General features: G+C 38.0%; 2 protein-coding genes across 3 annotated transcripts; one reads left to right on the top strand and one right to left on the bottom strand.

The window, feature by feature from the left end:
- Positions 1 to 525: 525 nt before the first annotated feature.
- LOC116208714 (5'-adenylylsulfate reductase 2, chloroplastic-like) lies at positions 526 to 3,083 on the bottom strand. 2 transcript variants are annotated; one of them, XM_031542261.1, is made up of 5 exons: positions 2,899 to 3,083; positions 2,396 to 2,551; positions 2,140 to 2,269; positions 1,214 to 2,027; positions 526 to 1,081 (listed from the first exon to the last, which is right to left on the bottom strand). In XM_031542261.1, the coding sequence occupies exons 1-5, from the start codon at positions 2,981 to 2,983 to the stop codon at positions 851 to 853; spliced, it is 1,416 nt and encodes a 471-aa protein (XP_031398121.1). In that variant the 5' UTR covers positions 2,984 to 3,083; the 3' UTR covers positions 526 to 850. The 2 variants fall into 2 exon arrangements, with proteins under 2 accessions (XP_031398121.1, XP_031398120.1); XM_031542260.1 differs by having other exon boundaries at positions 2,140 to 2,272; positions 2,899 to 3,082.
- An 8,364-nt stretch (positions 3,084 to 11,447) lies between these two features.
- On the top strand, positions 11,448 to 14,520 carry LOC116208800 (lactoylglutathione lyase GLX1). The gene is made up of 9 exons (XM_031542362.1): positions 11,448 to 11,601; positions 11,951 to 12,089; positions 12,180 to 12,304; positions 12,497 to 12,561; positions 12,659 to 12,871; positions 13,043 to 13,090; positions 13,170 to 13,277; positions 13,373 to 13,525; positions 14,098 to 14,520. The coding sequence occupies exons 2-9, from the start codon at positions 11,974 to 11,976 to the stop codon at positions 14,137 to 14,139; spliced, it is 870 nt and encodes a 289-aa protein (XP_031398222.1). The 5' UTR covers positions 11,448 to 11,601; positions 11,951 to 11,973; the 3' UTR covers positions 14,140 to 14,520.
- The last annotated feature ends 405 nt before the right edge of the window (positions 14,521 to 14,925 follow it).

Genomic DNA, 14,925 nt, shown 5'->3' with positions numbered 1-14,925 from the left:
GTATAAATCAATGATAGACCGCCTTTTCACTCTGTGAAGTTATTCATGTCATTCCTTCAACGTTCTTATGTTTCAAGACATCGATCCGATTGGAATCTTTTGGGCGGACAATTACCATCTTTTATTGATTAAAAGATAGGATGAAAGAGAAAATATTAAGTGAGACTAACACATATAATTATGACGTGTAACTCTTTATTCATTATCAGCCACATTATCTTGTAAAAGCCCACAATTCTCATTTCTTATATATTTTTCCTTGACTTTTAATTGAAACTAACTCATGCCGCCTTAATTAGTGTTAATATTACCTAACATTTTCTCAGGATGAACTCCCACGAGGAAACTGAACCACGAATTGTTGGGAACTCAGAATGCCCCTTTTTTAAGTCCATGTGAAGAGGCCCGATAGACCGATTGCGTAGGCTGTGGGTATTATTTGGTTCGGTTCGATTAATTTTTTGAGCTCTGCACCGAATGATACATAAGAATTCAAAGGCTCATCTATTAAAAGCTTGCAGAGAATGGCATCAATGAACAGTAGTATATCAAGACATAACAGGCAACCACATGATTGCCCACTTTTGCTTCATTCTCTACAAATCACTCTTACAATGAGACTTTGGCCCACCACTACAAAGATTTAACAAAAGCCTAAAAGAGAAAAACTCCCTATAAATTCAATGTCAATATTACAGAAGAACCCAACTGGGCAGCTCTCACGGAGAAATGCTAAACTTCAGGTCTTGATTGATCAACATTCGTCACCATAACCGACCTCGCCAAATTGATCGGAACCGTTGGATTTCTCAGGAGCCACCAAGAAGATCCTACAATTCTTGGGTCTTCATTACCTGAAAGCGTTCACGAAGGCCATCAACGAGTCGACGTCCCTCTTCTCTGATGGGTACTTGATGGGCTGAGTGGAGTGCTTGGGGAAGAAGAGTATTGTCGGGAAGCTCTTTAGCTGCAATTTCTGCTTCGCGTACTCTTTCTGCTCGCCATCTGCCTGGAACTTGGCAACCTTCACGCCACTTCCCGCCAATTTATCGGCCAGCTGGACATATGATTCTTCCATTGCCTGCATTAACATGGGAAGGAAAAACTCAGATTAACTCAAAGGAATCAAACAGCAAATCAATTTTCTGCAGGGCAAAGTAATCACTGGTGAATCGGCTATCTAAGGCTCCATTATCATTTAACAAGCATGTACCTGGCAGAACTGGCACCAGGGTGCATAAAGAACAACAAGCCATGGCTCTTTCCGACTTTCCAGCCTTGCCAAGTTCTCGATTCCCGGTCGAGTAAGGGTCACCAAGTTCTGAGAGTTGAAGATATCGGGCACTGTAGCATTCCCGTTGGACTGGGCAAGCCCGTTCCCATTCCCATTAAGAGTCACAGCCTCACCCTGCTTGAGGTTGCCCTTATGGAGCCCACACTCCTTAGCCTTAGCATCCTCCCACCACCACCTTCCTTCCCTCTCGTGCTGCCCCGGGAGCACAGGCCTCGTGCAAGGCTCACATCCGATCGAGACATACCCCTTTGAGTGAAGGGAATTGACAGGCACTTCCATCGCCCTCAAGAAGCTCCACAAGTCCTGCCCCTCTACATTTGCAAGGGGGTTCCACTTAACGAGGCTCCCAATTCCAGCATCCATCCCTTCGAAGACAGGATCCACCTGGACCACGGGGATCTCGGACCGTGTTCCAGGAGACTGATCCTTCCTTTGTCCAGTGATCCAGGCCCGGAGGCCCTTCAAGGCCCGCCTGAGGGGCCTCACCTTCCTCACCCGACAGCATTCCTGGTGCCCATCCTCGTAGAAGGAGAAGAGCCCCTTGTTCCTCACCAATGCCTGAACTTCCACGGAATCAGGGAACATATACTCAATGCGGATCCCGTATGTCTTCTCAACCGTATCGAAGAACTGGTAAGTCTCCGGGTTAAGCCTTCCAGTATCAAGGCTGAAGACCCTGAAGGGTCGACCTGTCAGTTTCGCATACTCGATCAGTGCAACATCTTCAGCTCCACTGCAAGATTCAACACCCATAATGTTACACATATGGCCATACACAGGAGAATTTCTGCAATTGAAGTAGAATGAGCAATGCAAGTATTCGATCTTGAGAAATTCTTTATCACCTGAAAGCAATCGCAATATCATCTCCAAACTTCTCGAGGGCCTTGTCCATGATCTCAAGGGGAGAAGCACCATCGAGATCCTTTGCCAACTGCTCGTAATCATCAACCTTAATTTCTACCTTTTCAGCCACTTCTGCAAAATCCAAACATGGGATCAGTCATTAATCAAACCAGCCAAGAGAAAAATCAACAGCAATAACCATTGAATCAGAATCAGAAATAGTTAAAAGATATCAGAATGTCTAAGGAATTCTACCTGGAGCAGCGGTCGTTGCCGCAGCAGGAACGAACGAATCATTCCGTTTCGGCTCAGCGTTCACAGGCTTAACCAAATTCCGTCTCTGAGACACGTTCAGGGAAGTCGAGGCGAAATGGGAGCGATCAACAGGCCGAAACGAACCGACTTGAGAAGCTGCAAGGACCAATTACTATCATTAGCAGCAATTCAAACGTATAACTTAATCAAACGCGAGAAATTCAGAAACCAGACGAGATTTCAAGACACAATTACGAAACCAGCTACAGTTATATGCACCACCAAATCAGTTTCGACAAAAGGAGGAAACTTTAGAGCCAGTCCATTGCAGCAAAAGAAACCCATCACAGAGAAGCTCCCCATTTCCTCAAAAAACCAATCAAGACAACACACAGAACATTTGCAGAACAAACATTGAAAAACAAGTCTTGTCTGAATCAAGGAGACAGAGCAGAGGATTAGCAATGAGCAAAACATCCGGAAATGACGACGGGGGCAATTACCTTTGAGCTCGTTGCTGCTGCTCAGGCGGGTGAAATTGGAGCCGGGGATCGCAGGGGCGGAAGAAGCAGTAGCAGCAAACGCCATGGGAGAAGGATTTTTCGACGGATTATGAGAATTCCTGAGGCTGCTTCTTCCTTTGTTTGTATGTGCTCTGTTTTTCTGGCTATGGAGGAAAGAAGGAAGATTAGAGGTTTAAATCCATCTTCCTCCGGTGAAGGGCCGCTTTTCATGGTTCATTGAACCTGGACGCCATTCCGCCCCAGATGCAAATGGACTCTCATCTGATGACGTGGCATACGATGATTGGCAGGCCAGCCGCTCGGTCAGCACTTGCGTCACGTGGCGGCCAAACGACGAGAGAGACGTAAAAGAATCTTATTAAAATTCTGAGAGAATAAGGCAATTATTACCTACGCCCGGTGTATGGTAAGCTCAGGATGGCGCCGGGCTCTTCCGTCACTAGCAAAAGCTACGCCGGGAGCATGGGATCATTTGTCACGGTTTTAGTCGCTGAATCTTCCGGGAAGATGCATCGGGTCAACAATGGTGACGATATTCGTATTTTTGTCGAATTGTGGGAACCGTACGCGTGTCACGATCAGTTGATATCCACCGTCGGTTCCGGAAATTTCCCTCCTCATTTTTCTCTCCGCATTTTCCTTTTCCGGAGATTGACTGAGCAAAATCAAATAGACCACATACATTTTCCTTCTTTCCTTACACGGAGATATTCGTCCAATTATAATTTCCGTTCATGTATAAAATGCTATTAAGGGGATTCATTTGAATGTGTCTCATAATAAAAAAATGATGAGTGAATTTAATGGCATGTCTAATTATATTGTTTTGAAGATTACATATGTGATATCCATTGCATTTAGTTTTCCATAAGATTACCTTATGTCGATGCTAAGGGGGAGTATTATTGTTGATATCATAGGTTGAAATGTAATTGTCAAAAGAAGAAGTAGTGATTTTAAAATAAGTTAATGTGTTTGAAAAATAAATATAAACGATGATTAATATCATATAATTTTAAAATATTTCACCAAATGTTGCTTAACTAATAGTTGAAAAAGAATTTTATTCAATCTCCAACTGCATTTTTGAAAGAAGCCTCTATCTGAAAATGACCTTATTTTGTTTCATATGCTTCGACTCTATCCGTAAAACGTGGCTAATTACCCACTCCGAATAGTAAAAAACTACAAGAGAGATTGTTGTGATGTTATCGCTATAAACCGACTGGCTAGCCGTAGGAACTTACTGTATACCTTTGTTCAAGCGAAAGAACAGAGTCAAACATGTACTAGGATAGTAAATACAAGTTGGCCAAAGAAAAAGAAAAAGGTCATGCATTTAGTGATAAACTATTTTGTAATTGGGGGGTGGACCCTATGGAAGAAAGACATTAAAAATCAATATCAACCTAATGACCCTTGGGGGTTTGAAAAGGATATAAGCCTTGATCAATTTCTTGGAAACTAGGGCCGACTTTTTCTTTCCGTTTGTACCATTTTGTGTCATAAAGTTCAACGAGTCTCAGCTAATTCAAATTTGAGTTAATCGGCTCACTAAAAGGTAAATTCTACCAATCATGAATTTTTTTATTTGCAAGATTCGAAATCGAAATCCCACTTATTTAAAAGATGGCAAAAACTACTTGAATCAATCCATATTAATAAACAAGATTAGATTATGATTTTTCAGTCCCCATCAATATCAATAATTTATTAGTAGAGGTGGTGCACTGCAATTCGAACAAGTCATGCAATATGGACCGGGTACAATTTGATGTTGTCATCCATTATGTGAATTTAATACGAAGAAAGAGCACCCTTTCATGTGGAAAAGAACAAGTGTATGGTCAATATATACTTATATAATTATGGGTTTCCTATTATTTATCTTAACCACCCACTTCATTTCTTGTGGCATCATGCATCCTAGGACCGCGAATCTTTTAGTACCAATCAAATTATATAAATATATATATAATCTGTTTATTTAATATTAGGATCTTTCAATTTATCAGAAAAATATTGGGGTCTTCAGTGTTGGTGGTCTTGGACCACAATGGAAAAATTACAAAAAATGGCTACACTCAAGTCGTGTATTTCTCTTTTCTCAATTCGTCCATCTTTCAAATTCTGGTTAAGGAAGAAAGAAAGAGAATCCTCAGATAGGTGGTTTCGGCAGAAAATATCGAACTCAATAAATGATTGAGCAAATCAATTCTACACGACTTGCCAGAAGTAATCGTATCTTTGATCGTCTATTGCGCGCGACATAGTTGATGACAGTATGATTAGGAAATCATCGATTTTGTTTTCACTGTGTTCCCTCTTTCTTTGTCGGTCCACTTCACGAGTATGTTTTCATATCAACATAAAACTTTTGGGAAATTTATTCGGCTCCCATCTGGTCCATCTAGATATTCTTATTAATATTAAAATGGACCTTTTCATAATAAAAAAATAAATGCCCTTATTCAACAAAAACGCCGCAGTATAGTGTACATGTTTTTACCTAAAAATTAAGAGGTTGTATGATTAAATCTTGTAGTGAGACAACTATATTTCTTTATTTAATTTTTTTATTTATTATTTTACTAGATCTAAAATCTCCTTTATAGTCGGAAAAAAAAAACCATCCTCACCCACAACAAATTGGTGGTGCAATAGAAATGGGTCATTATAGTGGGGAAGGAAAGGAAGAGAATGAGAAAGGATGACCCGTAAGTAGGAAGATATAAGGAGCAATTATCTTAAAAGTAGTTACACTATACATGTAAGTGAATTAACTAAAGTTGCAGTGAATTAATTTAATTCTACGTAACTTATATGTCTTTTGATTAAATTAAACATGTTTTAAGAGATTAATTGGGGTAAATGATTCTTAGTAAATTATTTACATTTGAAGTAAATTAAATGAATTTCGAAAAGTTTTTATTTATATTGTTAGTAAATTATATAGATTTTGAGGGAATTTTGCTTAAATTTTTAGCAATATATTTGAGTATCTATAGCACCACTTTGGGTGATTTTACCATAGAATTTTCCCATAAGTATCTTTTATTGAGCACAATAAAACATTGAGTAATAATACATACTAGGGTGCAACTCCATGCATTGCCGCGGTTCGAAAAAATTTATCATTATTTTTTTAGTTTATCATAACAAATGCAATCTTATTAAGGATTATTTATATATACAAATTATGAATTTCACGATCTAGAGAGTTTTATTTTTTAGTAGGTCAACCTCGCTCGAACCTAGATTAATTGGATCTAGTAGACTTCCGAATATTAAATGATATTACCGAAAAAATTCACGAATAAAAAAAAACTACTTAAATTGATGATGAATTGAAATGGACCTTTTATCAATATGGGATGATTTTAGGTAAATTGAGCATGTTATTCTTAGGTAAGGTCTTGAATGCGTATCTTTTGATTAAAGAAATTTACGATTGGTAAATGTTTATATTTTAACGAGTCGATGACCTCACTCGAGTCTAAATAAATCGGACCTAGTAGATTTCTAAATATCAAGCGTATAATACTGAAAAAAAGAAATTTACATTCTTAAAATTCATTAAAATTATTTTTTTTTTAATTTTTTTAAAGGATGGGTGGCTCAGGGTGGAGAAACCCACCTTACTCTCGCCACCACAATCCAAACTAAAATAAAGAGAGTTATTGTATGATGTATGATGTATGATGTATGATGTATGATGTGTGATGTATGATTGTATGATATATGATATCATATATATGTATATATATTTGCTTTTCTAGAGTTTTCTTCTGGACATAAACAATTGTATTATCCCCAAGAACTGAAGCCCCGGAAACCATCATTTATACTCACGGTAATCCACTTTTGGATACGATAACTATATAAAAACTAATTGACACTCACCCATTGCAAGATATTATTTTGTGTTAAGCTATAAACATATGTGACACAATTATAAATATATCTACATCTATATCTATATCTATAACAGTGTTATCAAAAACCGACTAGACGTCGAACCGAATAGGGTATGGGTCCATCGATTTATGGATTCAACCAGGAGTTCGATGGGTCGGACTGCTGATTTAATTACTTATATTATTTTATTATTTAAAGTAATATTAATGATAATTAAATGCATAATATCTATCTAATTTTATTAAAAAATGCATAATATCTAGGAAACAAAGCTAATTGACGAAGAAATAAAGTAGCAAGCAGATGTTGCCCAGTTGTTTAGTGCGTGGGCTATAGTTGTGCACATAGAGTGTGAGGGCAGAGGTTCAAAACCACCCATTATCAACTAATTTTGTGTGTACATTTGTTCGATCATTGAATCCATGGACTGGCCGGTTAGTGGATTTTTAAATTCAAATCGGGCGGTTCTGTGGGTTCAACGGTTCAAATGTGCATCTTCGGTCTGAAGGTGAAATTGAATCGGTCATGGTGCTGATTTCAGTTCGACCGATCGAACCGGCAGGGCCGATCCGGTCCGGTTCTAAAAATAATAATCTGTAGTAATATATGAAGTTACAGATGTGACTTCCTTCTCACTTTTCATTTCCAGTATTAACCCTGGATTATATTAGTCTGCAAGACCAACCTTATATTGGACTACTTATTCAATTCTAGTTGATAAATAAATAAATTTCTAAAATCGATTATAAAGGAGGTTCAAGGCCTTGTACAATTAAAGAGAAATTCTAAATAACTAATAAATTGATATAGATAGTCCCACTAGGTATCGAACCTAAGACCTATAAGTCAACAGATGAGGACGTAATGTCACTGCGCTGTATTCTGTTTTGATTTTTATTTCTTATTGTTAGAATTTGTCACAGAGAAATATGCGAGGTAGGCGTGATCTGAGAGTGGCCCATTTATAAATATGAGAAGGATACTGTAAAAGGGGATATGAATGAGAATAGCCATTTTTCCTCTTTAACTTTCCCAATTCTCTCTGCTTCCTTCTTCCTTTCTCTCGTTCTTCTGCTTTTCTTCTGTCTCTCTGCATCTTCTCCCATTCTTCCTCAAATCGATGTTATTATCCTCCGGGATATAACATAGTCAAATAGTAACAGCCATTAAATTTGGGATAAAATTGTACTATTACAAGAAATAACTAACCACTCCACATATATCCCCTTCTTTCCCCCTCATTTCTTCCTATTTTCTCTGTTAGCTTCCACTCTCTCCCCCCTCACTAGGCCAGATTATGCCTAGAGAGGGAGTCTTTTTAACATGGCATGGGGTTATGTGACACCATTTAATATTTTGATACAATCATTTAATATTTTTTATCAAGTATTTTTGATATTTAAACTAAAATACTAAATATTTTAAAAAAATACTAAATATTTGAACTAAAATAGTAAACGGTATCACATGACACCATATCATGCTAGAGTTTTCTCTGAAGTGAACGTGGCTTGGGTGAGTAACTCCCTCTCTTGACTTCCTCATCACTTCCTCCTATTTTTTAATAATAATATTTTTGTATAGAGATAAAAAAGAAAATATCAAATTTATTTACAAAAAAAAGCCAATAGTGCAAACAGAAATTCCTTTGACCAAATATGAACACTTCCGTTAATGATCATTAGAACCATACCAAAATATCAACTATCAAGTTACTTATATAATACAAGAATGTACTTTTGATAGTTTAATTTTTCTTTTATAATTTACTTTGTCATATTTCGTATATCTTAATTATTCTTTAAAGATATCAGTATTTTCATCTCTTCTTTTTTAGTATCGTCCGTGCTACGCTGGACGCATTATTTCCTAGTATAACTAAATAAGGAAGATATATGTCAAATCTCGAATAGACATAGTAAACATTACAAATCATCACTTATTAAAAAAAATTGTAAAGTAATGAGCGAGTCACATAAGTCAAATTATGACGACAAACATCTATGTACACTTAGCGAATTATATAACTTATATTATAGGGAGGCAAACAATATGAGCGACTCACATAAATCACAATGGCGAGAACAATAAGGATAATAATTTACAGTTGCCGACTACTAATTTGTAGCATATAAAAAGGGGATAAATTCTGGGCTGTTCAAGGGTTGAGATTTCTTTTTCCTTTTGGATAAGTAAGCAATAGATTGTTTTTGTGTCAGAAGGGTTTTCATATTCCAGAACGAATTAGCATTATTCATATTTTCAGCCAAAATCATTACATTTGCATCAGAATTATTACAAGAATGCTACAACTGTACAATCTTCCCTCAACAAATGAATCTGACCATTTACTTTATTTAGGAAATAGAATATTAGAGATAATGTAATTTGAGTAAGAAGTTATTATTAGAGATATTATTTCATATCTTGTGTCCAAAGTAGGGACGTAAACGAGCCAAGTCGAGCCCGAATATGTAAGGTTCAAGCGTGGGCTTGTCAAACTTTTCCTAGGCTCAAATTTTGGCTTGAGCTTGATCGAGCCTGAAAGCTTAAGCTTGAGCTCGGCTCGTCAGACAAATCAGAGGTTTGGGATCGGCTTGTATGAGGCTCGGCCAATGGGCCTAGTTCAGTAGAAAAGTCGGGCTCGGGCTCGGATTCGGATTCGGCTCGGATTTAGGCTTGAGTTCGGGTTCATTTAGGCTAAAAAAAAGAGACTAAACTAAATTATAAAATAACAATATCATGCAAAATATAATTCAAAAATACCAATAATAACTTGATAGTACTCAAATTCGTATCACATGGAGTTTAATTAAAATACTACGTTCAATGATGATGATGGTAAAAGCTTGTTTAGGCTCGCGAGCTTAATATTATTAAGCTCGGCTTGACTCGTTTAATTAGCCAGCTCGAGCTTAATAATAGCGAGCCGAATTCAAGCTTTTGTCAAACCAAACCCGAACTGTTCACGAATAGTCTAGTCTCATTTACACTCTTAGTCCGAACTACGTAGGTCTAGAATTTCCAACTCCTAGAGTACCCCATTCTGTAATTTTGGTAACAATTCATTTCTAATTTGTTCTCTCAAAATTACTAAAATTAATACTTGCAATTTTGGAGATAAATAAGGTATAAAAAATCTGAAAAATGTCGCACTTCGGAAAGATACCTTAAAAAATTCTAAAGAAAACCAAAAAAAAAAAACCTGCAATGTACCCTAAAAAATCATAGAAAACCCTAATGAAACCCTAAAAGGAACTCTAAAAACCTTAAAGGGCCGTTTGGATTCAGAATTAAAATTATTTTGATTTTGATTTTGATTTTGATTTTGGAAAAGGACAAATGAGATGTAGTTATAAATTTGACTTGGGAAACGTGTGTTTTTGTTGTGTAGTGTGTTGAGTTAAAGTTAAAATTAAAGTTAAAATCAAATTCTTTGAAAACAAACGGGGCTAAGTGCCTTTTCCAGTTCTGGATTAGAAAGTTTTATAGTAATTTCAATTTTATAGGATCTTTTAATTTCCTTCTCCTTTTTTTCCCTGATCATATATGTCCATAATTATTGCTATTATGGGACTTGATTAGAGTCATCAGTGGAATGTTTTCATGATTAAATAAAAGGGTAAATTAGGCATTGTAAAATATTCAATGAATGACCAGTCGAGCCAACATGGTAACTGATTGATTAGATGCCCTTAGGTTAGAAAAATCCTTCCCATACAAAAAAAAGGTTAGAAAAATCCTTACTTTATTTAGGAAATATAATATTTTATGAAAAGATAACATCGACCAATTAGGTAGTTTTTATCTTTGGAATTTTCTAAGTTCGATTTAGTTATAATATTACACCTTCAAGATTTATTTTTTAAAATATATTCTGTGGCCTATAAAAAGGAGAATTCTTATTTAATGAGTCAGTTATAATAATAAATCATCTAGTCCGCTGGTCTATCCGAGGTTGCTTGAGTGAGTTGTAAATTCTATTTGTGTACAACTTGAAAGTTACCTGGAAAAGAAAAAAATTTCATAGGCATTTCTCGGCAAGTCGAGAGTCGAGACGATTCGAGCCACGGGTTAGGGATTGCAAGGAAATTTCACTATCTTGATGAACTATTAAATAAACATATTCATCTCTTTATCAGGAAGTCATATTCTGATTTAGTATGTCGAAGAATAATGAGATCATTTCGTCCTTGGTCGCAATCTAAAGATGCCATTTATAAGCCGCGTGCCAATATCAAAAGGCAAGTAAGCCCCGCTCGAAGTGGCCATTTTCCAGCCACAACTTTTGTACATCAGTCAAATCCAGCAATCCAAGAGGACCAAATTGCATCACAATCACAAGTTTGGGGACAGGTTTGCAAAGAACACCAAGATGATACACGTGTGACGTTTCGATAGTATGACACGTGCGACGTGGAATGAAGAGCGCGGAGCCGTTATTAATCCCTTGACCTACAGACACCTGAAGGTCAAATCCTCCATTAATCCACCTCACTTTCCATAACCCCGGGAACCAAACACAGCCCGTCGTACTTTAACGGTAACAGCAGCTCCTGATTGGCTCTCCGCAAGAGCAAGAGCCGTCGTTTTAGCCATGCTAGTCTGCCGTTTCGACGTGTCACCCGGGGCAGTGAGAAAATTTCTGTGACGGCCGGTCCTTTTAGCCTCGGAATTGCGCTCGAAAGCATGTTATAAATGTCGATTCTGCTTCTCCTGTCGGATCATTCTAGCAGCTCGCCTCACTCTCTCCACGCCACTCTAGTACGTCCTCTCTCTCTCTCTCTCTCTCTCTCTCTCTCTCTCTCTCTCTCTCGCTTGCTGGCTCGCTGTGGCATAAGGGCATGCGATGATTTGCTTCGTTGGGCACTGTGATTGCTTCTTTCAGCTTGAAATCTGAGCTATCTTTGATCAATTTGATGATCTGAGCTGTGTGATCAATCTGCCCTTTTGTGATGCTTTCTGGTATGGTGTCTCGGTGGGATTGTTGGGGTTCTCAGCCATGGAAGAAAGAATGGATTTCTGCTGCAAATGTTTGATTTTTAGAGTTGGAGGTTTAAAGGGTAACTTGTGAATGATGGTCTGGCTAATTTTCGATATTGGTTATTGACAGGAAACAGAGTTTGATCTCTGAACATGGCGGAATCTGCACCTGTTACTCCCTCTGCTGAGCTCTTGGAATGGTCGAAGAAAGACAAGCGCCGGTTCCTTCACGCTGTTTACCGTGTTGGTGATCTTGATCGCACCATAAAGTAAGCTTTTGTTTTTCTCTTTCTTCCCCTCCTCCTTAAATTAGATGATTGAAAGAAAAAGTAATTTTGTTGATGATTGCAACTCTGCAGATTTTACACGGAGTGCTTTGGGATGAAGCTTCTGAGGAAAAGGGACATCCCAGAAGAGAAGTACTCGAATGCCTTCCTCGGGTTCGGGCCAGAGGAATCTCATTTTGTGGTGGAGCTTACGTACAGTATGTTTCTAATTGATTGTCTTCCGATATTTGCTAGTTCGATAGAACAACTATTTCCACGCTTCGTTAGTCTAATGTATAGACTCCTTTGTTATGAATTTTTGAAGTTGATATTGTTCTCAAGGAAACGATGTTTGCATTAAGTTTAGAAGCAATGTGGAGACATAACTGATAAATTGTTTTCTGTTTCAGATTATGGTGTAACATCTTATGATATTGGAACCGGATTTGGGCACTTTGCTATAGCCACTGAAGATGTGAGAATCGCTGCATTTCATTACAAGCTATGGCTTTAAAGTTCTCTTCTTGATGCCCATAACTCATATGAGCTGTTCATATGTTTTATGCTTTTAGGTCTACAAGATGGTTGAAACCGTAAGAGCCAAGGGTGGGAATGTCACGAGGGAGCCTGGTCCAGTTAAAGGTGGCAACTCTGTGATTGCATTTGTGAAGGATCCTGATGGCTACACCTTTGAGCTGATTCAAAGAGGCCAAACTCCTGAGCCACTCTGCCAAATAATGCTCCGTGTTGGTGATCTGGACCGGTCAATAAAGTTCTATGAGAAGGTACATTTGAGTCTACTTTTGATATTATTTATACCAATGAGTTTCCCTTTTATGCAAGATGCAGTAAATTCATTTATTTTCCTGGTTGAAGAACTTACTTATGCGGCAACATGCAATGAAAGAATTGTCATTCAAGGTAATATTCTGATGAGTTCATCTTTTCTTTTGCAGGCGCTCGGTATGAGGCTTTTGAGGAAAATCGATAGGCCAGAGTACAAGGTAATCTTTAGGCACAATCTATTACACGCCAGCTATAAAGATTGTCCTCGTCCTTATGAAAACTTATGGCATGCTACAGTACACTCTGGCCATGATGGGATATGCTGAGGAGCACGAGACGACTGTCCTGGAACTGACCTATAATTATGGTGTCTTGGAATACACCAAGGGAAATGCATATGCACAGGTCAGTTTTTTCTTACAGTCCGCATCTTCTTGTTTCTTGTCCATCTCTGGGGATTGTTTTCTCATCTGATCTGATGTTTTAACTGTAATTTTTAGGTTGCTATCAGCACCGATGACGTGTACAAGAGTGCCGAGGTTGTGAAAGTGGTGACTGAAGAGTTCGGGGGAAAGATTACTCGACAGCCTGGACCCATTCCGGGAATAAACACCAAGATCACGTCTTTCCTGGACCCAGATGGTTGGAAAACTGTAAGTTCCCTTTCTCCAATTAACGAAAATAAGAAGACCCACATTTGGCTGAAAATATCTTTCTAAACCAAAGAGTCCGAAGATGATTCTGGTTGTTGAGTAGGCATCCTCTTCGCAAAGTATCTGTGCAATTTAGTGGTGTTCTCCCTGAGTATTACCGAATTCACGGAAGACTTAACTGCATAGGATATCTCAGTAAAGTCCGATTAGGAATAAGAGAATGCATAGCTGTATGATTTATTGTCATGAGTGCTCTCAACAGTCTGACCTGGAGCCAGGCTATCAGTATGTTTGGTTGTGGGTAACATATTGAAAGGCATATGACCTGAAGCTGCAAGGAATGATGGCTTCCTCAGGATAAAGGAATTTCTAAACCTTCCCTTTTCTTGGGAAGCTTGACTGGATAGGGTGTAAATAAGTGATTTGGGCGTATGAAACCTGTGGTTTGATCGATAAATTCATGCAACCATGTGTTGGAAGAGTAATCTCCCACTTTTGTGATCTATGGAACTCCATTGCTGCAGGAAGTGCTAAGATTGATGATTGTTTTTCTCTTGCCTCTTATGTTTTAGGTCCTTGTCGACAATGAAGACTTCCTGAAGGAGCTGCAGTAGAAGGGCAAAGATGTGGTGGAGAGCCTCTGGAATCCCTTATTACCTATAGAAAAGAGATTCAGAAATGCCTTTTAAGAACAAAAGTAAGAGAGTACTCCGAATCGTATAATAAGTTGAGGATGTGATTAATAGTCAGATGTTGGGAGGAGCCTGTCCGGTATCTACTTATGGCTGTTAATTATTAGTATGATGGTAGTTGGATGTATCAGCACTTGAGACTTGGTGCCTCAGTATTGTCTTTTCCATTCAGCTGGTTGTTTTAGATATCTTTAGATTTCCTGGGTCGGGTTACCCATAAATTTTGAACTCCAACTCATACTAATATTCGGGCAGTGATATGAGCGGAAACGGAATATAGTCTGTTCCAAGAGTTTATTATCAGGATCAGTGGCTTAGGCCAGGGTTTGATGAAGGATGAACTTTCAAGGTAATTTTCGAAAAGGGAGGGGCTTTCTTCATGTTTTACTGTAGTTTAAGGACAGAACTGACCGGAAATGAACTGATCACTGTTGCGGGCAAACCATATCAGAACAATTTTCTAGCGGGACAGGGTGACGAAATTTTAATAATTTGGTTGAAGAGTGAAAAAGTTAAGGACGATATGATTGAGGATAAGGTTTGGCATCATATTCTGCACTAATCACCGCGGTTGAGTTGCTTGCATCGGTTGATTTAGGGTCGGGGAAGGTCAGGTAGCTTGGGAAGTATGAAAAACATAGGGAATCAGTTTGTCCATCTTCCTCATAATCTTTATTATTATTATTATTATTATTATTAGGGTTATTA

The sequence above is a fragment of the Punica granatum genome, chromosome 5 (genome assembly GCF_007655135.1).
Source record: "Punica granatum isolate Tunisia-2019 chromosome 5, ASM765513v2, whole genome shotgun sequence".
Lineage (NCBI taxonomy): Eukaryota > Viridiplantae > Streptophyta > Magnoliopsida > Myrtales > Lythraceae > Punica > Punica granatum.
Note: the sequence above shows the minus strand (reverse complement) of the source record. Positions and strands in the feature narration are given on the sequence as shown.